This window comes from Heterodontus francisci, chromosome 7, assembly GCF_036365525.1.
Source record: "Heterodontus francisci isolate sHetFra1 chromosome 7, sHetFra1.hap1, whole genome shotgun sequence".
Classification (NCBI taxonomy): Eukaryota; Metazoa; Chordata; class Chondrichthyes; order Heterodontiformes; family Heterodontidae; genus Heterodontus; species Heterodontus francisci.
The window spans coordinates 83,310,563-83,337,198 of NC_090377.1; the positions used below are offsets into that span (position 1 = coordinate 83,310,563).

General features: G+C 42.1%; 1 protein-coding gene across 3 annotated transcripts in view; it reads left to right on the plus strand.

Annotated features, from left to right (window-relative positions):
- Positions 1 to 9,418: 9,418 nt before the first annotated feature.
- The window catches only part of ppp1r1c (protein phosphatase 1, regulatory (inhibitor) subunit 1C), a 148,994-nt gene continuing 131,776 nt past the window's right edge, over positions 9,419 to 26,636 (plus strand). For 2 of the 3 annotated variants that reach the window (XM_068034585.1, XM_068034587.1), the window contains exons 1-2: positions 9,419 to 9,895; positions 10,123 to 10,180. In XM_068034585.1, the coding sequence (XP_067890686.1) occupies positions 9,815 to 9,895; positions 10,123 to 10,180 (139 nt within the window). In that variant the 5' untranslated portion in view covers positions 9,419 to 9,814. The remainder of the gene's footprint in view (positions 9,896 to 10,122; positions 10,181 to 26,636) is intronic. The other variant, XM_068034586.1, reaches the window with a different exon arrangement.

Here is a 26,636-nt window from a genome sequence, read left to right on the forward strand (position 1 = left end):
ATGGGAACATGCAAGTTCCCCTCCAAGTCACACACCCTCCTGATTTGGTAATATATCGCCATTCTTTCACTGTCGCTGAGCCAAAATCCTGGAACTCTCTCCCTAACAGGACTGTGCGTGTACCTACAGCACATGGACTGCGGCATTTTAAGGCGGCGGCTCACCATTACCTTCTCAAGGGTAATTAGTGATGCACAATAAATGCTGGTCTTGCCAGCAATGCCCACATCTCATGAACGAATAATAAAAAAAAGCATATTTGCAATTGTACTTGCAAACTTTTATATTTATGCATGAGGGTTTAAAAACTGAAACAACAATGGAGTTCTCTTGAAATAATTGCTTTGAACTGACTAGTATTTCGGGGAAAAAGAAATCTTACCTGAGTGTTGTTGAAGATTTAAGTAGAAGAGGGTAAACATACTCTAAACTTGCCATATCATAGCAAGAACTTTAAATTCAGGAGTACCTGTTAAATCAGAACAATTGAAAGACAGCCTTGTTAAGGGTAATTAACACATTATAGACCCTCTGATTGTATGTACATTTATATGTATTGTACTTTAGCATTTGCTAATTAATATACCTCATCTTTAATTCATAAATGAATGGCTGCTTTACTCACACAGCCTTTGATCTGTATGATAATATCTAACATTTTGAGGAGATTTTGAATGTACAGCATGAGTCTATGTTAAATGCAGTTAACAGATTATTGTTAATGGGTACTTATTTGCCCTTTAGCTCTGCAGCTCTGCAAGACTGTAGTATAGAAAGCGTACAGTTTATAGATCACAGGGAACAAGGTGCTCTTAAGGGAGCTGATGTTAAACTGTCGAGATGTAATATAAAAAAAACTATAGCTATAACTACCAACAAATACCTTGAAAATACACTACTTTCAATTAAAAAGCTCAGCAAAGTCAAATCCAAATAGCTGAGGCTTATTCTTTTCAGCATGTATAGATGTTTATTAACTAAAAAGATTCCTACAGTGCTTCATAATTAAATGTTTCATGCAGAAGTAAAGCAGCTTACTAACAAGGCAGCTTGGAGATTACAAAGGGTGGATGCAGATTTGTATTTTGTTGTGCGGTGCAAGGACCTAAGAAATGGTGGAAAAATGCCTTTAAATAGTGGAAAGCAAAAGCAGCTTATTTATAAACAGCATTCTTTATGTGATTATTTGTAAGATGATATCATTTTAATACTTGAGCTGATGAAATGGAAGTGCATTTTTTTTAACCTATTGTGCTGATCTTTTTCTTTTGCCTGGTTTTTGACTCTGTATTTGGCAGTAACTGGAATGGAAAGTAGAGGTCAGCATTATAATGATCCAAACCTTATTTTTAAGTTCTCAGTTTCCATGATTAAACAGCTAATACTTTTCGAACTAATCATATTAGAAATGCAAGGTCTTAGAAGCTAAACTGGGCAGGGCAGCACAAGGTGACTACCTGCTGCTGCTCACCCTGTAGAACTGTATCCTAGCAAAGCAGTCACCACCTACAAAGGAGAATGGAGGAGTATGAATGGAAGAGAACAAATGATGATGTAGGGTGGCCCAGAAATGGGTCTAGTTTGGTGCTTGGCACACAATTACATCATTGTTTCTGGCCTCAGAGATGAGGATTACTTGAAGCCAGGCCTTATTCATTGGCAATACATATCTGTGAGCATGGTTACGTGAAGTTTGCTTTTTATATTATTTCCCCAAATGTTTCTTTCCTTCCAGGCTATCTAGTACCATGGAGGGTTGGGTGGTGGGGGGTGTGGGTGGGGAAGGGGAGGGGGAGGTGGGGGAGGCGGGTAGCAGTGGTGGAGTGAGGATGGTTGGAATCTGGAAATTGCCCTAAATTTCAATCAATGTTGCTCTAAATCACCTACCGTCACTCAGGAGGAGGCATGATTCAAAATCAATGAATGTGCTCTCTTTAACAATTCAGATATTGCTAAAGTTAATTTGTAACAGATTTTTTTTAACTAACTGTCTATCTATTCCTGACAAAACAAATTAATCTCTGCAAGGCACTTCTGATTTACCTGATCCTAGTCTAAAATATTTCAAATGACAGAGCCAGGAAAATTCAAGTAATCCTCATCTCTGAAGCAAAAAACCCAGTGATATACTTGTGTGTCAAGCACCAAACTAAACCCATTTGTGGGTCACCTTCTTTTCTTCTCTTCAATTCTATCCCTCTGTTCTCCTTTGAAGGGGCTAACTGCTTTACTAGGATGCAATTCCATGGTGTGATGCCATGCCCTAGTGAGCATTGATAGTATGTGCAGGCTATCCATCTATAGAGGCCATTACAGCTGAACCCAATCTTGTCCTGACCCAGTGTCCACATACACACATGCACTTCCAATAGGGGTTACTGGACATTAATTAGATGGGCCAACTCAGCACCGATTGGCGAGTGAATCTGGAGCCTTTAACCCTGCATGGCTCAGATGTGAGTTAATTTGGCCAATATTGGTGTTAGCTGGAAGGTAAAGGATTCAGAAAGGGATTAGTAGATATCGGCCTGTGAATGCTGATGCTCTGAGCGCCATTTTGAAAGGAGCTGTCCATCGGATGGCTGGAGCTTCCTTCTGTAACAGGCAGTCGGAACAGAGGTAGGTCATTCAGCCCCTTGCGCTTGTTCTGCCATTCAATTAGATCATGGCCGATCCATACCTCAACTCCATTTACTAGCCTTTATTCCGTGTCCAACAAAAATCTATCGATTTCAGTCTTGACAGCTCCAATTGCAACAGCTCCAGCAGCAACCACAGTTGTTTTGGGGACGTGTTCCAGATTTCCACTACTCTTTCTGTAATAAAGTGTTTCTGGATTTCATTCCTGAATAGTCTAGCGCTATTTTTAAGATTATGCCCTTTTGTTTTGGAATTTACCACCAGAGGAAATATTATTTTTGGCCTAGAAATGCGTTTGCAGCAGAGAGCAGGTGTGTTGGCTGCACAGCATGCACGGCACACACCTGATTAGCAATGTCCCAGGCAGCACATAATATCTTTCTCGTGTGTTCATTATTTGTCAGGCTTGCAGCCAGTGCTGCCCATGCTATTAATTGGCTGCATACCTGTTTGGGGGTTGGGTGGTGGGGGGGGGGCTGCAAATTGGGTGTCCTTAATGCCACTTAAAGGCACCCAGCATCTCTTAAAGGGACCCAGCATCTCTTAAAGGGAAGGTGGACTTAGGCTACAGACACCAGGAAAACAATTGTAAGGAGAGAAATGGCTGCTAGACCTGTAGATCATGCACCTAGGATCTCCAATGCTGCTGTGAAGGGCCTGATCCAGCTAATGGACAAGAGGGGGGAGATCCTGTTCACTTAGGAGACAGGAAGCTCTCCAGGTAACAACTCTGCCACCAGTAGGATGACATCACATTAACCACACTGTCGGATGGGATATAAAGGAAAAAATAATGGCAGCTTGTCAGAAAGGTACAGTGATAATTATGGGGGATTTTTAACCTACATGTAGGCTGGAAAAATCAGATGGGCAGAGGTAGCCTAGATGAGGAGCACATAGAATGTTTTCGGGATAATTTCTTGGAACAATATGTTCTGGAGCCAACCAGAGAGCAGGCAATACTAGACCTTGATTGTGCAATGAGATAGGATTAATTAATGACCTCATAGTTAAGGCACTCCTCGGTAGCAGCGATCATAATATGATTCAATTTTACATTCAGTTTGAGGGAGAGAATAATGGGCCCAAGACTAGTATTTTAAACGTAAATAAGGGAAATTATGAGGGCATGAAAGCAGAGCTAGCAAAGGGAACTGGCAAATTAGGTTAAGGGATAGGTCAATAGAGATGCAGTGGCAGACAATTAAGGAGATATTTCAGAATACACAGAATAGATACATTTCAACGAGAAAGAAAAATTCCAAGGGTGGGACCCACCATCTGTGATTAACTGAAACAGTTAAAGATTGTATCAAACTTAGAGAAAGCCTATATTTGCGCAAAGATGGGAGGCAGGTCAGAAGATTGGACAGAATATAAAAAACAGCAAAGAGTGACTAAAAGATTAGTAAGGAAGGTAAAATTAGAATACAAGAGAAAGCTAGCTATAAATATAAAGACAGATAGTAAGAATTTCTATAGATGTTTTAAAAAGAAAAGAGTTAACAAACAAAGTGAGCGTTGGTCCTATAAAAAGTGAGTCTGGGGATTTACAATGGATAATAAGGAGATGGCAGATGAACTGAACAGGTATTTTGCATGAATCTTCACTATTGAGAATACAAGCGACATCCCAGTATTGGCTGTAAGTCAGGAAATGGAAGGGAGGGAGGAACTCAAGAAGATTACAATCACCAGGGAAGTGGTACTGAACAAATTGTTGGAGCTGTGGGCTGACAAGTCCTCGGGTCCTAATGGACTTCATCCTAGGGTCTTAAAAGAAGTGGCCAGTGAGATAGTTGATGCGTTCGTTTTAATTTTCCAAAATTCTCTCGATTTGGGAAGGTTCTGTTAGATTGGAAAAGAGCCAATGTAACTGCTTTATTCAAAAAGGAAGGGAGACAGAAAGCAGGAATCGACAGGCCAATTAGCTTAACATCTGTCTTAGGGAAAATGTTAGAAGCGATTATTAAAGACGTTATAGCAGGGCATTTAGAAAAATTCAAGGTAATCAGGCAGAGTCAACATGGATATGTGAAAGGGAAATCATGTTTAACCAATTTATTGGAGTTCTTTGAGGGAGTTACATGTGCTGTGGATAAAGGGGAACTGGTGGATGTATTGTATTTAGATTTTCAGAAGACATTTGATAAGATGTCACATCAAAGTTTATTGCAGAAAATAAAAGTTCATGGTGTAGGGGATAACATATTGGCATGGATAGAAGATTGGCTGGCTAACAGGAAACAGAGAGTAGGCATAACTGGGTCATTTTCTGGTTGGCAAGATGTAACGAGTGGTGTGCCACAGGAATCGATGCTGGGGCTTCAACTTTTTACAATTTATATAAATGACTTGGATGAAGGGACCGAAGGTATGATTGCTAAATTTGATGACACAAAGATAGGTAGGAAAGTAACTTGTGAAGGGGACATAAGGGTGCTACAAAGGGATATAGAAAGGTTAAGTGAGTGGGCAAAGACCTGGCAAATGGAGTATAATGTGGGAAAGTGTGAAATTGTCTACTTTGGCAGGAAGAGTAAAAAAGAAGCATATTATCTAAATGGTGAGAGATTGCAGAGCTCTGAGATGCAGAGGGATCTGGATGTCCTAGTGCATGAATTGCAAAAGGTTAGTATGCAGGTACAGCACGTAATTAGGAAAGCTAATAGAATGTTATCGTTTATCACGAGGGGAATTGAATGCAAAAGTAGGGAGGTTATGCTTCAGCTATACAGGGCATTGGTGAGACCACATCTGAAGTACTGTGTACAGTCCTGATCTCCTTATCTAAGGAAGGATGTAAATGCATTGGAGGCAGTACAGAAAAGGTTTACTGGACTAATACCTGGAATGGGCAGGCGTTCTTATGAGGAAAGATTGGACAGGCTCGGCTCGTATCCGCTGGAATTTAGAAAAGTAAGAGGTGACTTGATTGAAACATGTAAGATCCTGAGGGGTCTTAACAGGGTGAATGTGGAAAGGATGTTTCCCCTTGTGGGAGAATCTAGAACTAGAGGTCATTGTTTAAAAATAAGGGGTCACCCATTTAAGACTGAGATGAGGAGAAATTTTTTCTCACAGAGGGTCGTGAGTCTTTGGAATTCTCTTCCTTAAAAGGCGGTGGAAGCAGAATCTTTGAATATTTTTCAGACAGAGGTAGATAGATTCTTGATAAGCAAGGGGTGGAAGGTTATCAGGGGTAGGTGGAAATGTGGAGTAATCAGTTCAGCCGTGAACTTATTGAATGGCAGAGCTGGCTCAAAGGGCCGAGTGGCCTACTCCTGTTCCTAATCGTAAATTCATATGTCACTGATTAGGTCAATGCCTGGAGCTTATCTTCTAGGACATGGCTGCAATATCAAAAGAAATTCAATGATCTCACCAGAGTTGTCAGGATAAGAATACTGTTCTCTGACTCTCAGCTCACAGCTCCACGACCTCCAGTCTCACTACTCACAATACTGTCTTCGACTACTTGGCTTCACTTTTCTACAATCACTGCACCACACTTCATGACACCTTCTTCTCCTCATACTAATACTCCTCACTTTTGCAACCTTCACTTCTCCACACCTCACATCTAACACACTGCATACCAGTTGTTAGAGAAACTTCCAAGCCTGTTTGTGAAGAAGACACTGAGACTAGGATGCTTTGGTGGAGAGCTTACTTCTCCACTCCTAACAACACAGCCAGTGCTGCTGGATCTTCTTTAAATATACATCTGAGTACAATTAACTAATCAATACCCAATACCTGTTCACCCTATTACTTTCAACTACTAGGTATTTAACATCCATTAACAGAACTTGTTAGACACTAACACCAGCTATTCTACCAGGGGAGGCACATTCTCTAAACACCTGACATGACTGTTACTAACATACTCTGTTCTTTCTTGCCAGATAAGGTCACTCACAGCTCCAGACAGCAGGCTGCCAGCAGAAAAGGCCAAACACACCTGCATGCTCTCAAAGAAAGTGTGCTGGTCATCAAGGACAGGGAGTGAGTCATGGCCATAATGTCTGACAACATTGCAGGAGATGTTGCGCAGGGTTTATTCATATCTTATTGTCTTTTCCCTTCTCACTTCTATCTCATCTCATATACTGTGCATGACACACTGCAGTTGCTTTCACTAGCCACTGTCCTCTCTGTGCTCTACTTTCCATTAAAAACTAACCCTTGTCCCTCTCTTACATTTCAGCTGCTGAGGATGTGGACATACCTCTGCTACTTTAGAAAGAGGACAGCCTTCCTAATGACCTAGTCTGACCCTCGCAACGACCAGCTCAAAATATTGGCAATGTGAATACTTTAGAGGCTAGGCTAGAGGAGGTGTATTCACCAGGCACAAGAGTGCAGGGGTTAGGGTAGAGGGGTGGGATGCCACAGGTGTCAACTTGTAGGGGATGATATCGCATGCTAGCTCTGCCACAGAGGACTCAGATGCTGCTTTTGGGATTCAGGCTACCGAGAAAGGATGACATGCATATATCAGGAAATTCTAGAAAATCTGGGCAGCCTGCCAGCAAGCTTGTAGACCATGGAGGCGTCGAGCTTCAATTTGTGCACAGCATGAAGACCATTCTGGCCAACATAGGCCGAGGGATCAGTTTCATCAACGTGACAGAGCTGCCCACCATCATGGAGCCTTTCCTCACAACTCTCATAGCTGTCAAAGAAACTCAGCTGGCTGCCATCTTTGGCCTTTGGGGCCAATGTTGTCAGGGGCCTCCAGAGTATCACGTCACTCCTGCCTTTTGTACTTGCGCAAAGCCACAGGAATGCTGAGGCACAGCCCCAATAGAGTGGCCTTGGTTTCATGAGAGAGGCATCTGCTGTCATCTCTCAGGATGGCAATATGCCTGCTCCCCTATCACCTACTCTGCCAGGGCCCTTGTTTGCTGCTCAGCCAGCTGGCTATATTGTTCCAGCCTATGCTAAGGTGCTGCAGTCTGCAGCCAAGCCCTCAAGTCCCAGAGCTGCTTGAAGTCACCCACCACAGTCATTTGAAGCATCCTCAATGGAGGCTCAGCAGTCTTCGACCTCCCAAACATTAGCTACTGGGGAAACACATTGCAGAAGCACTGGGATAGATAATTGAGCATACAAAACAGGCTCTATGAATTCTTAGATACCGATAGAATTGAGTTGTTTGATAAATTCGTCTCTTCTTCTGGATTTGGTGTTGGCGTTTATATTTGCAGTGAAGTGAGGGGTGCACCTACAGGCTGTACTGAAGGAAGGCAAATGAATCATGGTCGTAAAGACAGTAATAAGGATTGTGGGATTGTTGGTATATTGGGATTGGGAAGGATGGTTCATGTGAAGTGCTCATCGACGAGCTACTCTCTGAAAATTCTGGCATCTAGGGTAGTGGTGGTCAATACCACTCCTGCCCTTCTTTCCCTTCATGCTTCTGCTCCTGATGCTGCTGCACAGTTTGATGTTAAGGGCTGGTTCCTCATGATGACATGCAGCAGATGACCACAAATTTGGGTATCTGCTAAGAAGTGTGCCACAATACCGCCAATACTCACTGTTTAAGCTTGCCAAGCTCAGGAGAAAAGATGGGAAATTAGGAGGAAATAAGATGACATGCAAACATTAATTATATGGACTTGTTCAAAATTACTAATTTCTTTAGAAAGATTCAAACTGACTGAATTAATCAATCTTCTGGTCAGTTGTTTAAACCACTTCCAGTAGGTCTAGCTGGCAACATTAAAGTTTCACACACAAGGTAAGCCTCAGTTCACACTGAGTAACATTCATTTAATTTCTTTTCACATGCTCTCCTCCCTAAAAGTCTCCTTCAGCTGCAGTGGTGAGTGAAATATTGCTTTGAAGGTCATGTTGATCTCCATCCAACCAACAGAGGCAGTGGTTATGCTAGATATGACCACAACTGCAGGTATTTATTTTTTAACTGAACCTAAGCCAACTTTCTACTTTGCCATTACATTGGAAGAAAGGATCTACAATTTTTATGGTTTGAGTTTGGCTCAGATTCAATGTCATACTGCTCACTCATTCCTATTGTTTGATGCAGGTGCAGCCACTCTATCAGACCTTCACTTTTGGGTACGCAGCACTCCTATTCATTTGCCACACACCCACAAACCTAGGAGAAAACTGGCACACCTTATCCAAATGAGGCTGGTTGCATTAAAATGCTGGTTAATTTTGCAGCTCAGACACTGAGTTGCGAATCCGCTTTATTACGAATCTGCAATTTGCTCTATTTAAATACAGGTCCAGCGAGGGCGAAAAGTTATTTTGTTGAAGAGTGTTGAAATTAATTTGAGATTGCCAAAGTGGGCCTAATTTTTTCCCTGCAACAAAAAATCTTTATCCTTAGTTAGACTTGCCACCAGCCACATTTGGATAAGGTGTGTCAGTTTTCTCCTGGGTTTGTAGCATGTGAATAGAAGTTCTGTGCACTCAAAAGTGAAGGTCTGATCGAGTGCTTGCACCTGCGTCAAACAACAGGGATGTGTGAGTAGTATGACACTGAATCTAAGCCAAACTCAAACAAGGACAAATTCATGTACATGCCTAAATTCTGAGAAAAAGGTTATTTAGTTATTGTCTCTCAGCTCAAGTGTATAATATATGGTGCAGAATTTAAGTTATGATTCCTCCACCAAGCAGTGAGGTGGATATGCAGTGAAATCCACTCCGTCAAATATAAGAAAAGAAAAAGCTTCCTGAGTTGTGCTTATCAATAATTAACAGTGCATCAGCAAAGTCCAAAGGGAGCTTATATTGCACATTTGAGTAGACTGCTAATAATATATAGTAGATGGATTGGTGTATTCAAATCCCAGGACACAAAGCCATTCAAGTCCAGCATCGCATTTTAAATTAGCCTGTGGATAAATGCCTGGCTATTGTGGAGTTGGGCTAGTGTACAATTAGCTCATTGTTTTTGATGGTTTGCACTGAGGGAACTGTAGGATTGCAAGAGCAGAGGCAAACATGCTCCTGGATGTTTAATGAGGGAGTTGCTCAGTACAGTAGACGCAGCGTAGAGGACCTTCATTCACTAACTGGGAGACTTTGAGACAGGCTGCAACAAACCCTGTGTCTTTAAGGAGTGTGACGGTAGATAACAACAGTAGCTGATTTCTGCTTTCAGGATTGCCAGAGTCTCCTGTGCTAAAGTATGGAGCCAAATAGTCCAAAGAAGATTCAATTTGCAATGCCATTATTTCAAAGTCATCTAGACCCTGAGGCAGCTGAACAGGTAAAGCAGTAAGCAAACCTTTCACAAAATATGTGAAAAATGAAGACACTGATTTCAAACGTGTTTTACGTATGTCAAAGTAAATCTTATTTTAAATCTTTGTCCTTTTTTCACCACTACATTTTATTAAAAAATTAAAAGGTACTTTTAAAACAATTGAGATGAATCATAAAGTTTGAGTGATTGCGGCTAAAGTAATTAGTTCTGTTTTGGTTGCTTTTCCACAGATCAGAAGGCGAAGACCTACTCCAGCATCACTGGTTATTCTTAATGAGTCATCACCAGGTAATAGATAAATGATAGAAATCATTTGAACTAAGCATATATGTACAATGACAAGTTAAACAATGGATTTCTTTGTGGTAGTGTCATTGAATTAATCACTGCTGATTTTTCTCAATGATTAGCACATAAACACAAAGAAAGTAACGGGCAATGTCATATCAATTTCAAAATTTTGGGGAAGAACATTTTTAAATAAAAATGTGTCTCTTCAAAATCCATGAAAATACATAAGCTAATAAACTGTGATTTGCTGAAATCGCCTCCAAACCTCTTCTACCTAAATGTTATTTTAATAATTCACCAGATTTGCTTAATTGTAATACTGGACACCCTCAGATGCCTTTTACTGCCAGTTACCACTGATAAAAAAGCATACTGACTAAGGCAGTCAATGCTAAAGATGTATATGTAAGCTATCATTAATGAAGAGTTCGACCTAAAGGTTACGTGGTATCCTACCCAACACTCTCATTTTAAACCATCTCATTCACTGTGCATATAGACAGGAAACCCAATGTAAAAGAATGGGAATGTATTTGATCAGCAGGCAGAAAGCAGAATGCTCTTGGCTTTTCTGCAGCTGTTTTCCACATTTGTTCCAGCGGGCATCTCTGGGCTTTGTCCTTGTGAATTGTAAACAGAGTACGAGATAAAGGAATCTGGCTCTACAAAATGGACATTGTACTGACACTGCATATGTGCACCTTTTGCCCTTGAGTTTAAAAAAAAAATTGGTTGTATGGCTTATTACTGGAAAACATCGTTAAATTCTGTTCGCACATTGTTATCCTTTAACCTGTTCTTGTGTGTGGTTATATACACGCATAGCTTCTTTGCTAAAAAAAAATTACATTTTTTTATTGAATATACTGAGTGATATAAAGGCCTATTCTGAAATAATCTGAAACATTCTGGAAGCATGCAGTAGTGAAACAACTCTCTCAGGAAATGAGTCATCAGCTAAAGTACTGCAAGAGTCATAGGGCAGCATTAAAGGCTCTACAAAATACAATCTAGTTTCCACAGAAATTTTGCAACAAGCCTATAGTTTGCTTGTCGCGAACTCACCAAAAACCTTGTAGTATCATGTGAATACTTATAGATGTGTTTGGATCAGATGATTTGTGGAATACCGGACTTCTGCAGAAGTCTTCAGTTTTCAGCCTAATTATGGGCAGTCTTTTGAGGCAGGTGAAATCTGTTATGACTCCGAAGATACAATGTTAATTTATGGCCAGTAGTATTCTATATTCTCAGAGCTGGTATATCAATGAGCATTTTATCAGAGAATATTGGTAATAATTGTGGTGACTCGAACATACAATTTACAATGGTTTCATCCCAATAAAGAGTATTTTGAACCTTCAGTGTCGCTGTTCACAAACCAAAAAAGTCATCCATGTCTGTAACTATTTCTGTATTTATCATTCTCTAATTGCTTTTGCCTTCGTCTTCCACTTGTATTTTCCATTCTTTCTCTCTCGACCTCTCATTTGCTTTATTTCATTGTTTCTCACACTTTTCCTCATAATTCTGTTCATCTCTCTGTCCACTCTTACTTCTGCCTGTTTATCTTTGTGTCTCTATACATCTTATACATCATCCTTTTTTGATTGACTGAGCTTGTATCTTATTACATATTTTGATGGCTAGAGTGTGAAATGAGAAGAATCTGTTTGAAAATAGGATTGGGAGGCAGTCAGATAGAGGCCATCTGGGTGATGTTCTACCTCTCAAGAGTGTAAGAGAAACTGGTTTATAGGCCTGGGCTGAAGGAAGTGATGCTTAGGCTGGCAAGGAGTAGGGGTTTGGCCTGAGGGTGAGCTTTGGATTGTTCTGCTAATACTGTGGTGGATCACTGCTATATGATAATCATAAAATGTTACAGATGTACAGGTGTAATAACGGCATTTTCCTATGCCTTCCACTGGTTTAATGGTGGTACTGGTGAGAGTAGACACAGAACAGTTACTGGCAATAATTAAGGCTGAATCGTGCCCATTTTTAATTCCAACGTATTTGCCAACATCACTTCTGCAGTACCTGCCCCAATATGAACAAGCATATTACAATGAGTCACTACTGTCTCAGCAAAACTGGGCATTTGGATTGCCTGTATACAATAGGCATCCAGTGTTGCTTGGCAATGTTTAATGTGTGGAAGAAAAAGCATAGCAAGTAAATGGATGGAAGGACAATTGATGAAGACTTCTGCATATTTATATTTAAAAATTCTTCATTGGAGGCAGCAAGATGTGTTTTTTTCCCTAGATGCTACCTGTTTTTACCTGTTACAAGCATTGGAATCTTGCAGTAAAAGGCATTTCCTACCTTCTTTCCATGGTGAGATTTGCATTAAAGATGACAACACACTTAGCAACCCAACTTAATTATGTTAATTAAGCTGATTGGGACAACTTCACAAGGGTCAATGCCAAGTCATTCAGGTGGGCCTGGCACACTACTGGCAGCAATATCATCAGTGAGGAAAATGTGGGCTAATATCTTTAATAATACAGGTGAATGTTCCAAATAACAAGCCAGCAGGACAAACAGTATTAAAAAATACTATAGTGACCCAATCGTAAAAAAAAAATGCAGTGACCCCTCTGCCACCCTACGGCCCAATTCCCTTCCTATTCCAGTTTCAACCTCTATGGCCCTCTCGCTTTTGCTGAGATCCGTGCCTCTTTTTAGTTTAGTTTAGTTTAGTTTAGAGATACAGCACTGAAACAGGCCCTTCGGCCCACCGAGTCTGTGCCGACCATCAACCACCCATTTATACTAATCCTACACTAATCCCATATTCCTACCACATCCCCACCTGTCCCTATATTTCCCTACCACCTACCTACACTAGGGGCAATTTATAATGGCCAATTTACCTATCAACCTGCAAGTCTTTGGCATGTGGGAGGAAACCGGAGCACCCGGAGGAAACCCACGCAGACACAGGGAGAACTTGCAAACTCCACACAGGCAGTACCCAGAATTGAACCCGGGTCGCTGGAGCTGTGAGGCTGCAGTGCTAACCACTGCGCCACTGTGCTGTTGTGGTATTTCCGGTAAATGTTAATGCCAGTCAGCACCTTGACACCAGATCCACTGCAATAGAAATGCAAAGACCACTCAACCTGATTTGTGGCTTCAAATTCACTGCTCCTTCCTCATGTAGACCCCCACCTCCCACATCAATCTCTCTCTTAGGAGGGATTCTGGCACATTCTCCCTTCATCCAGTAAGCATAGATAATGGCCCCTTGCACCCTGAGACTGCTTTCTCCTATTCCAGGCCACAACCCCCAACTTCTCTTACATCTATGCATGTTGCACCACTGCCAAGATGACATGTCACTGCCCATCCTGGAGTGCTTCCCACTCTCCTAACCAGGTACATTTTCTCTTAACTTGGGTGCCACAACCTTTAGAAAAGTAGAAGAAATTACAACTTCAGTGAATTAGCAAAGAAACCTGCAAGATTATAAAGACATAGTGAGAATGTGTCCTTTCCTTTTGTTTTTAATTTTTTTCCTGTTTTAAAATATACTGATTTTTAGAATATTTCCTCAGCAGACATTCAGTAGGATTAACAGACAAAGACAGATATCAGTTCAATAATCCAGCATCTGTCATTGTCCGCTATTTCCGGGCTTTGTAATAGCAGCGCTACCAGTGCGGACACTGGGATGATTTGGAAATCAAATGCATCTGATCACGATGCTCCGATGCTTGGTGCTTAATCATTGCATGGCGAGCTAATGAGCTTTACGGACTAGGTTTGATGTTTGGTTTGAACTGAGCTGATTTCAGCTGACGTCAGCTGGGACATGCTAAATCTGATGTTGCACTTTTGAGCTAGGTAGGGAAAAATATTGTAGAATTCTGCTGCACAGAAGGAGGCCATTTAGCCCAACACATCTGTGCTGGTTCTACCCACTCAATCACATTCCCCTGCGATTTTGCCATAACCTTTAAACTTTTCTTTTATCCACATTCTCCTTTAAAAGCTATTACAGATTCTACTTCCAGCTCTTTCTGATGGAGCATTGCAGGTGCTAATACGGCTCTGAGCAAAAAAAGACTCCCAATCTCTCCCTTTATTTTTGCTGATGATCTTAATGTCCTTTAGTTACTGACTAATGAAAATAGTTTCCCCTCATTGACATTGCCAAAACCTGACATAATCCTGATCACCTCAGACTCACGTCTACATTTTGACTAAAATAAGCTAACATGGAAATTTCACCCCCTGGTATGGTGGAATTAGAAATATAATACCTCACCATTTATAACCCAATAAGATGAATATTTTTGGATTGCTACAGAATTTCCCCCTTTAGACATTAACTGAAATTTCAATGAAAGATATATATTAAAGCTTTTATTTAAGAATCGGAAAAGTGAAATGACACATGCACATCTCTTAGTGTGAATGACACTATAAAGGAGCGGATTCTGAGAACAGTATCTTGCTTAGCTGTAATACCCTGTACCGCCGAATAGCCTGTCAACACTGGATATCCAGGGTCACACATTTAAAAATGTCTGTTTGCTGAAATGCTGGAGTGCTGCCAGTACCTGTGGAATAAGTGCTCCAGAATGAGTCAGCACCTTTAGGAGTAGAGAAGGAACATTAAAAAAAAAATTGCATTTGATCCTAAATCCTGCTATTAAAAAATCATTCATGAAACATATTTTGGCAAATGACTGATTTTTCATCAGATATTTGCTCTGAGAACAGTGGGGCGGCACAGTGGCACAGTGGTTAGCACCGCAGCCTCACAGCTCCAGCGACCCTGGTTCAATTCTGGGTACTGCCTGTGTGGAGTTTGCAAGTTCTCCCTGTGTCTGCGTGGGTTTTCTCCGGGTGCCCCGGTTTCCTCCCACAGCCAAAAGACTTGCAGGGTGGTAGGTAAATTGGCCATTATAAATTGCCCCTAGTATAGGTAGGTGGTAGGGAAATATAGGGATAGGTGGGGATGTGGCAGGAATATGGGATTAGTGTAGGATTAGTATAAATGGGTGGTTGATGGTCAGCAAAGACTCGGTGGGCCGAAGGGCCTGTTTCAGTGCATTATCTCTAAACTAAACTAAACTAAATTGCAACTTTAATATGTTCTTAACATCAGAAATACAATTGTAATAAATTGCAGCAATCTCCACTAATATATAAACCTTTAATAAACACAGCAAAATCTCTGCCACACCATGTTCTGAGAAGTGAAACCTGCAGAGAAGGGAATGGGGGAATTGACAGGACCAATCCCATCCTGCAAATGTCGATACTGTCAACTATTGACAGCAACCGTGAAGAGGTCCCTGATTCAAAAAGTCCTGTTCTCTGAGCCAAAAATGGTAGATATTAGTGAGTTATCAGAAAATATCAATAAACAAAGTCTTGTTGATAGAAAAGTAAAACTCACTTTGTAAAATCTAACAAAATGACCCTGTTTATTAGCAAAAATAGCCATGTGAATATTTAATAGAGCAAGAATTGGTCTAGTTGCTATGTGTGGTAAAATCGTAAATATATTCTTCTGGAATATGTGATCTGAGCAATTCATTCCCCAAAAATGCTTGCGTAAAGATGTTTGAGAATGCCACTGTTCATATTACTAGTTACAGAGCTGGATTTTAAGGATCCCTCGACGTTAGGAGCTGTGGCAGGGTGGAGCCTGAAGATGCCCCTGGACGAGGCCTGCCACGGACCGCGACAGGGCCCGGCCCAATCCTCCCAGTCGCGGTGAGGCACCGTGGCAGCCTCCCCGCTGCTAGATGACGGGACCATAATTTGAATATTTAAATCAATTAAAATAATTAATTTAAATAAACTTACTTCGCTCCTGATGTCCCATTGCGATCTTTGGCCTGGCGGCCGGCACGCCCGTGCCTTTGGATCTCTGTCCGGGGAAGCAAGGCACAACACTGGTCACGACGGGGGAGGAGGTAAGTTTCTCTGTGCGAGGGCGGGCGGGAGCAGAGTCAAATTAACGTCATGGGTGTAGGGGATGGTGGGAAGGGTTGTGTTAAAGTTTGTGCAGTTTGGGAGGGGAGGTCAGATGGTAAAAGTAAGTGTTTTGTGGGGGGAAGGGAAAATAATTAATTTAATTGTTATTGGGGGGTGGGAGAGGGGCAAAAGAAATGTATTTATTTAATTTTGTTAAATATTTCTTTAAATATTTAAATTTGCCTGTAGGGCTAACAGCCCTTTAAAAATGGCGCCAGCGCCTGCGCACAGGTAGCTGACGCCATTGCTGGGGACAGACAAACCACCCCCTCCACGTGATTGGGGAGAGGTGGGTGTGGGCGGCCTGCCCCGGCTATTTAAATGAGAGAAGGTGGCGTCGTGGTATTGTCACTGGACTAGTATCCCAGAGAACCAGGGTATTGCTCTGGGGACATGGGTTCAAATCCCACCACTGCAGAATTTGAATTCAATTAATAATCTGGAATTAAAAAAGCTAGTCTAATGAAGGCTATGAAACTATTGTTGATTGTTGTAAAAATCCATCTGGTTCACTAATGCCCTTTAGGGAAGGAAATCTGTTGTCGTTACCTGGTCTGGCCTACATGTGACTCCAGACCTACAGAATGTGGTTGACTCTTAAATGCCCTCTGAAATGGCCTAGCAAGCCACTCAGTTGTATCTAATCGCTACGAAGTCAATAAAAAAGAATGAAAATGGACGGACCACCGGCATCAACCTAGGCACTGGAAACGACAACGGCAAACCCAGCCCGCTGACCCTGCAAAATCCTCCTTACTAACATCTGCGGGTTTGTGCCAAAGTTAGGAGAGCTGTCCCACAGACTAGTCACACAACAGCCTGACATAGTCATACTCACAGAATCATACCTTACAGACAATGTCCCAGACACTGTCATCACCATCCCCAGGTATGTCCTGTGCCAGCGGCAGGACAAACCCACCAGAGCTGGTGGCACAGTGGTATACAGTCGGGGTGGAGTTGGCCTGGGAGTCCTCAACATGGACTCCAGACCCCATGAATTCTCATGGCATCAGGTCAAACATGGGCAAGGAAATTTCCTGTTGATTACCACCTACCGCCCTCCCTCAGCTGATGAATCAGTACACCTCAATGTTGATCACCACTTGCTGAAAGCACTGAGATTTGCAAGGGCACAGAATGTACTCTGGGTGGGGGACATCAATATACATCACCAAGAGTGGCTCAGTAGCACCACTACTGACCGAGCTGGCCGAGTCCTAAAGGACATAGCTGCTAGGCTGGGTATGCGGTAGGTGGTGAGGGAACCAACAAGAGGGAAAAACATTCTTGACCTCATCCTCATCAATCTGCCTGCCGCAGATGCATCTATCCATGACAGTATTGGTAGGAGTGACAACCACACAGTGCTTGAGGAGACGAAGTCCCGCCTTCACATTGAGGATACTCTCCATCGTGTTGTGTGGCACAACCACCAAACTAAATGGGATAGATTTCAAACAGATCTAGCAATGCAGAACTGGGCATCCATGAGGCGCTGAGGGCCATCAGCAGCAGCAGAATTGTATTCAACCACAATCTGTAACCTCATGGCCCAGCATATTCCCCACTCTACCATTACCATGAAGCCAGGAGAACAACCCTAGTTCAATGAAGAGTGCAGGAGAGCATGCCAGGAGCAGCGCCAGGCATACCTCAAAATGAGGTTTCAGCCTGGTGAAGCTACAACACAGGACAACTTGCGTGCCAAACTGCGTAAGCAGCATGCAATAGACAGAGCTAAGCGATCCCATAACCAATGGATTAGATCTAAGCTCTACAGTCCTGCCACATCCAGCTGTGAATGGTGATGGACAATTAAACAACTAACTGGAGGAGGTGGCTTCACAAATATCCCCATCCTCAATGATGGGGGGGCCCAGCACATCAGTGCAAAAGATAATGCTGAAGCATTTGCAACAATCTTCAGCCTGAAGTGCCGAGTTGATGATCCATCTCGACCTCCTCCTGAAGTCCTCAACATCACAGATGCCAGACTTCAGCCAATTCGATTCACTCCGCGTGATATCAAGAAACGACTGAAGGCACTGGATACGGCAAGGGCTATGGGCCCTGACAATATTCCGGCAATAGTACTGACGACCTGTGCTCCAGAATTTGCCATGCCCCTAGCCAAGCTCTTCCAGTACAGCTACAATACTGGCATCTACCCGGCAATGTGGAAAAATTGCCCAGGTATGTCCTGTACACAAAAAGCAAGACAAGTCCAAACCAGCCAAATACTGCCCCATCGGTCTACTCTCAATCATCAGTATAGTGATGGAAGGGGTTATCGACAGTGCTATAAAGCGGCACTTGCTTAGCAATAACCTGCTCAGTAACGCTCAGTTTGTGTTCCACCAGGGCCACTCAGTTCCTGGCCTCATTACAACCTTGGTTCAAACATGGACAAAAGAGCTGAACTCAAGAGGTGAGGTGAGAGTGACTGCCATTGACATCAAGGCAGCATTTAACCGAGTATGGCATCAAGGAGCCCTAGCAATACTGAGATCAATGGGAATCAATGGGAAAACTCTCCACTGGTTGGAGTCATACCTAGCGCAAAGGAAGATGGTTGTGGTTGTTGGAGGTCAATCATTTCAGCTCCAGGACATCACTGCAGGAGTTCCTTAGGGTAATGTCCTAGGCCCAACCATCTTCAGCTGCTCCATCCTTCAATCATAAGGTCAGAAGTGGGGATGTTCACACAATGTTCAGCACAATTTGTGACTCCGCAGATAATGAAGCAGTCCATGTAGAAATGTAGCAAGACCTGGACAATATCCAGTCTTGGGCTGATAAGTGGCAAGTAACATTTGCACCACACAAGTGCCAGGCAATGACCATCTCCAACAAGAGAGAATCTAACCATCCCCCCTTGACATTCAATGGCATTATCATCGCTGAATCCCCCACTATCATCATCCTAGGGGTTGCCATTGACCAGAAACTGAACTGCAGTAGCCATATAAATACCGTGGCTAGAAGAGCAGGTCAGAAGCTAGGAATTCTGTGTCGAGTAACCCACCTCTTGACTCCCCAAAGCCTGTCCACCATCTGCAAGGCACAAGTCAGGAATGTGATGGAATACTCTCCACTTGCCTGGATGAGTGCAGCTCCAACAACACTCAAGAAGCTCAACACCATCCAGGACAAATCAGCCCACTTGATTGGCACACCATCCACAAACATTCACTCCCTCCACCACCGACGCACAGTGGCAGCAGTGTGTACCATCTACAAGATGCACTGCAGCAATGCACCAAGGGTCCTTAGACAGCACTTTTCAAACCCACAGCCTCTACAAAGGCAGCAAATGCATGGGAACACCACCACCTGCAAGTTCCCCTCCAAGTCACACACGATCCTGACTTGGAACTATATCGCTGTTCCTTCACTGTCACTGGGTCAAGATCCTGGAACCCCTTCCTAACAGCCCTGTGGGTGTACCTACCCCACATGGACTGCAGCAGTTCAAGATGGCAGATCACCACCACCTCCTCAAGGGTAATTAGGGATGGACAATAAATGCTGGCCTGGCCAGCAAGGCCTACATCCCATGAATGAATAAAGAAAAAAATGAGCCGCCACGCTTGGAATTGTGCCAACTCTTTGGCATGTGGCCCATTTTTTCACCTGTTGGCGGGCTTATAAAATTTAGCCCGTCGTTTTTTTGCCCCTTAGATTTTCATTGATTTAGAAAACTTACATGAAGTTAAATAGTTAAAAACAATACATTTTAAAATGGCAATTATCTTAAAGAACAGCATGATGGGACTAAATGTGATACTGAGTTAGAACCCCTTGTATACAAGTTTGTATCTGACTTTGAAAAATAATATTAACATTTTTCTTCTTGATGGGTGTACAGGAACTTAAATTAAATTAGATCAGGCAATCTTGACCTGTTTTATTTCCTTTTCTCCCCTCCTCTACTATTCAGGCACTATTATTTTAGTCTGCCATTGATAAAAGTCTATGACACAAAACATTTCCCACATAAAGCATTTTTAACATTAGTTTGGAATCTTTACAAGAGTCATGAAGATAAGCAATTTGAAAAATGGTAATGTTACAATGAGGTTTTAGACTTTGTCAGTACAATGAGTTCTGGATTATATCTTAACTGCAAGTGTTTGACATTGAGATTGAGTTTAAGGTTTCTGTTCCTTAACAAATTTATTGTCCTTCATCTTGAGCAAACACTGCTGAAAAACTTGATGATGCACTTGTGCTTCATCCCAAAAACAAAGGTAAAACCGAATGAATTATATCTGGTACAGAGATCAGTAAATCACTGATCTGTTTGCACTGTTTTATAACCTCAGTGGAATGCACAATTAAATTGTACAGGATTAGCTTGTAAAAGGATTAGAATGAAAAAGGGCTATTCAGCTCTTCCACCCAGCCCTGTCATTTTCATATTCAGGACATGTACAGTTCACTTTTATTTCTGTCCAGTAATGTTGCCATGTCTGTACCTTCTATCACTATTGAAACTGCAAACATTTGGAATTCTCTTACTGATTCGGCATTCCCTGTGCCGGATTGTAGTTGATTTGAGAAGTTAACAACTAGAAGTATGCAGGAACAACTTAAATTATGCATTGTTACCTGTTTTTAATCATGTTGATTAGTTTTCCTCTCCTGGTTCAGTACAAAGCTTGAACTCTCATCCTGATTTGGACAATTTGATTAAGCCCCAAGTATATTTTAAATAATTACATAAACTACAATTCGTTCCTCAATCACATGTTTTTCATGTTCGTCACAAATCTTTTGTAATGGAACTTATTCTGTATTTTCTGAAAGTCAGATTTTATAAGGCATGACACATGACCTTTAGTAAAAAGTTACATCAACAAGAAATGCCTGAGATATTGTATTCCTTATCAATTTTCTCGACTCTTGTCCTTTCCACACTGACTCTTTGGTGTGGTCCAGTTCTTTTGGCATCAGTTGCTCTCTGGTACCGAGTTCAAGTGTCCATTACTCATCTATGAGTCTTGACTTGTGAGTATTGGCAGGCTATTCAATCCTGGGGTCAGCTGAACTCAATCCCATCTTTGACCAATACCCACACATACATATACTTCCTAAAGAATTTGATGCATAGCATTCTGGATTATAAACCACATCTGATTTCCCCTCTCTAGGATGCTAAGGCCAATTATAGTTTTACAGTGCCACTCTGGCTGAGATCAGCTAATGCAGCCAAAACAAGGGATCAAATCTGCCCCTTCATGTTTTGCACAAGATAAACTCACTGAGCCAGTTCTCTTAGTTATTATTTGACTTTGGTTTGGGATTATTGCCTTTATTCTTGCTAGAGACTCTTTAATTACTTACTAGCCTTTAATAATTTTTGCATTATAAATGCCAATTCAAAAAAGGGTCTGATTGTCATGCTTCTGATTTTTTTTTAAAACCCTGAAATTACATTAGCTCTTTTTCAGTCCATTGACATCATCACTTCTGTTTCAAAGAGCTTCACACTACAATAGCATGGTACACTCATTTACACACATTTTTGGTTGTGTGTCTAAAGGATTCCATCTCAATCTGTTGCTTTATAAACCCTTAAGTACTACACTTACGTAAAAACATTTTGTTGTAGACCAGTTTATTCTCCATGTACTCAGATGAAACCTCTATAGTTTTAGTTATTAGATTAGGATTCTACTGAATGAAAACTATTCTCTGCTTTTATTCAGTGTGAATCCAAAGGATTGTCCACCAGAGAGCCAAAGAGTTAGAATCTCTCAAGCTAATTGCCTGCGTCAGTTTGGCGAACTTTATGAATTCTTACCCAGACAAATGGGGATGAGTTATTCTGAGCAGAAGTAAAACTATTCCACACCAGTTGGCCTTTCCATGAATTGTGCCTCCTGTCAGTTAAAGGCAGAGCAACATTGACAATGACTGTGTGAAGAGAACTTCATGGGTCAAACTATCCTACCCCAACCTAAAACAAGACCTACAATGGCAAGTAGCACTGCTAAATTGAGAGAAACTGTAAAAAAGCACATTTTTTACAAAACGGAATGATTAATGGTTTAGGCCTGAAGATAAAAGCATAATTGAAAGAATTTTCATAATTTTCAAGAAGAAACCAAATTGACTAAAATGAACAGCAGAGTTCATATTCATTAAATTGAAACCTAGAAATAATCTATGGTGCTTACATCTTTTGTGCAATGATTATTTAAGAAATTGGATTGTTGCAGGGATTTAAAAAAACAGAAATAAAGATTAAGAGGAATTTTTTGAAATGCCCTGTCAACTATTTGTAGAGTTGACAAAATGGCTGCCATTCCAGTTTAATTCGCATGCCATATTATCCATATAGACTACTAGAAAAGATCGGATGTCCACCAAAGCTACTAAGTATCATCACCTCATTCCATGACAATATGAAAGGCACAATTCAACATGGTGGCTCCTCATCAGAGCCCTTTCCTATCCTGAGTGGTGTGAAACAGGGCTGTGTTCTCGCACCCACACTTTTTGGGATTTTCTTCTCCCTGCTGCTTTCACATGCGTTCAAATCCTCTGAAGAAGGAATTTTCCTCCACACAAGATCAGGGGGCAGGTTGTTCAACCTTGCCCGTCTAAGAGCGAAGTCCAAAGTACGGAAAGTCCTCATCAGAGAACTCCTCTTTGCTGACGATGCTGCTTTAACATCTCACACTGAAGAATGCCTGCAGAGTCTCATTGACAGGTTTGCGTCTGCCTGCAATGAATTTGGCCTAACCATCAGCCTCAAGAAAACGAACATCATGGGGCAGGATGTCAGAAATGCTCCATCCATCAATATTGGCGACCACGCTCTGGAAGTGGTTCAAGAGTTCACCTACCTAGGCTCAACTATCACCAGTAACCTGTCTCTAGATGCAGAAATCAACAAGCGCATGGGTAAGGCTTCCACTGCTATGTTCAGACTGGCCAAGAGAGTGTGGGAAAATGGCGCACTGACACGGAACACAAAAGTCCGAGTGTATCAGGCCTGTGTCCTCAGTACCTTGCTCTACGGCAGCGAGGCCTGGACAACGTATGCCAGCCAAGAGCGACGTCTCAATTCATTCCATCTTCGCTGCCTTCGGAGAATACTTGGCATCAGGTGGCAGGACTATATCTCCAACACAGAAGTCCTTGAAGCGGCCAACATCCCCAGCTTATACACACTACTGAGTCAGCGGCGCTTGAGATGGCTTGGCCATGTGAGCCGCATGGAAGATGGCAGGATCCCCAAAGACACATTGTACAGCGAGCTCGCCACTGGTATCAGACCCACCGGCCGTCCATGTCTCCGTTATAAAGACGTCTGCAAACGCGACATGAAATCGTGTGACATTGATCACAAGTCGTGGGAGTCAGTTGCCAGCATTCGCCAGAGCTGGCGGGCAGCCATAAAGACAGGGCTAAATTGTGGCGAGTCGAAGAGACTTAGTAGTTGGCAGGAAAAAAGACAGAGGCGCAAGGGGAGAGCCAACTGTGCAACAGCCCCAACAAACAAATTTCTCTGCAGCACCTGTGGAAGAGCCTGTCACTCCAGAATTGGCCTTTATAGCCACTCCAGGCGCTGCTTCACAAACCACTGACCACCTCCAGGCGCGTATCCATTGTCTCTCGAGATAAGGAGGCCCAAAAAGAAAAGATTATCCATATTGAAACTAGATTGCTTTCCCCAGGGTGAAAGTGTGGCAAATTATACGTAACTCTTTCTCTGTTGTTCATACAATCTGTTCTTTATTGTGCTTCTATGAGATTTATATCCTATTAAACAGCAGTAAGCTTAACTTTGCATTGCGGGGCTTGAATAGCAGCAAAACATAAATTGCAAAGAAAACTGCCTGCTTTGCAAATCCTTTAATGAAACACTTTCTCTTTTTAAAAGCTGACCTTTTACTGTTATCCTAAGCTCTTAGTATTAGAAACTACAAAAATGCAGGCTGCACATACTATTTCACAAATCTCGTTATCCAGAGATAATCCTGTTGTGGGGTGGGGGAGGGGGCTGTATTATGACAGTGATTGATGGAAATTTAAACCTGAAAAGTAAAATAATTAGTAAAGATCATGTATCTCCACGTCTAGTATCTGTAACGTTGTGGAAAGAGTGCTTCATGGTGTAATGAGGTATTTATTTGATATGGTAATTTTAGTTTAACTCACTGAGTGGATTGGGTGGTTTTATGCCCTGTCCAATATTACTCACCACTAATTTCAATGGTGTAAAACAAGCATTGCGCCCAATCCTGTCAGTTTCCCGATGGGATGTGGGGACTGGATTAGGTTAAAATTACTCCCCATGATTTCTTACATTTTCTTTACAACACTGAGCAAAGATCGAGCTAGAAACCCAATACATGATAAGCAAGAGTAGGTCATTCATTGTTCATGAATAGTATGTAAGCTATGCAGGATTTTTCATGTTGATAGAATCCCATCCTATCTACAGCAATACAGATTTTGCATCCACCCTCTGATACTAGTGGACTTTGCAGAGTCAGCCATACTTAAATCATCTTGTTAGGCTCAGCTAGGATTTCCACCTCCTCGAGGGGTGATGGTGTGCGCAATCAGGGGCTGGAGGAGTATAATTGATCTTCCCATGATTGATTGCAATTTCTAAGAAGGAATTTAAGTTTTTAAATTTCCCTCAGACTGCCATACTTATACTAGATACCAGAACTATACTGCCAGTCCTTGCATCCATTGTTACACCAACTGTAATGATGGGCATTACACTGTATGTGTTTTGTGGTCACTGCCACATCATTGGAAAACTGCCACCCAAATACATGTATTCAATGGCTGCTGTCACTTCCATTGTAGTTACAGAAAGAGAGAACTCCTCATGGAAAATCGCAGAATTGGAGGCAATTGATGGGGAGCCAGCAGAATGGTTCCCCATCTGATTTTACACCCCTAATTGCCCTAGACCTGCATGAAATTGGGGAAGCAGAGTGCAGAAATCTGATCTCCTGTAAAGCACCTTGGTGTTTTCTCTTTAGGCTAAATCTGCTATATAATTGTAAGTTGTTTTGTTTTACTATAAACATGTGAATAATAACAAAAATGATAGAAAATAAAGTCTGTTCCATCCATATCCTCTCTATCCAATAGTCAGTGTAACTTCATCCTCTACATTGATGGTGAAATTTGTTCAGGTGACATCTGAGGTCAGATGTTCTGGTGTGATACCTATGAGAGATGTGGTACAATGGTTGCAGTATACATGTGAATGTGCTATGTGTACCTTATCCCCATGTCATTGGGTGCAGAGACACGAGGCCAAAAAAATGTCCAGGGTTAAATGCATCACAATGTTAGCAGTAAGTGCAAAGGCAACTGAGAATCTTAGCACTAGCTATATGCCAAACTCATTACTTAAACTAGGCAACTTCTGATCAGTACTCACGCCACATAGCACCCCTTTGGACCAGCCATTGAAGGGAAGGAAGTTCTTATTACAGAAATATAAATTCCTGGCTAAGCCTGCCAGGTTCCACCCTCTCAGGTTCCTCTGAGCCCTTCTCGCTATCCTGGGGCTCCTCTTTTCATTGTGGTTCCTGGCATTCTAGCCCTGATATTTCCAGCATGTCATGAGCAATGTGGCCAGAGCGCCACAATGTATCCAAATGAACTGGGCTCACCTTATCTGGCAATATCAACACACTTGTGCACTGGTAATATCAAGGTAATGGAGCTGCTGGTGGAGCTGTGCTGGTTACATTATTGGCTCCAGTTTTCTATGCAAATAAATGTAATGTTTGCAGTCAACGGCAAATGAACGGCCCTCACTGCACTTGCAGTTGCCCACAGACTTTCTTTGGGTTTTCACATTATGATTTGCAGTAATTAGAGAACCAAAATAAAGTGGTGCCCTCTACAGGGGATCTGGGTCCTGAGTAAACAGGGCAAACACACCTCTTCAATCAGGGCAATTTTCTGCAAATAGATCCTTATGCAGCAGGGAGGCTAGTAACCCGTTGTTCTGTCAGAGGGCTTTTCTATGACTCTGACTTTCAGCATTCTCCTGCACATCATTCTTCAGGACCACACATCTTGAAGCTCCACTCATTCCTGTCTCTCCAGGCACCTCACGTTCCCATCTGACAAGCCAACAGTGACAGTAACCTTCATCTTTATGCTGTCTCACACTCATGTGTCACAGTCACCCTCCACAAATGTCCTTTCCTCCTCTCCACACAATCTATTTCTCATACTCACAACTCTCTGCTTTCGCTCCTTTCAGAAGAGATCGCACAGCTCCAGGGAGAGGCAGAGATCTGGGATGGGGTGGGGGGGCAGTGGACCTTCCGTGATAGCCACCTTGAGGCCACTGGCAATGCGTGCCCACCTGGTCCACTGGGAAGGAGGTCTTGTTCCAAGATGATACAGATGTCAGCAATGACCTCCCATGAAATCCTGAGCCTCCTGAGCT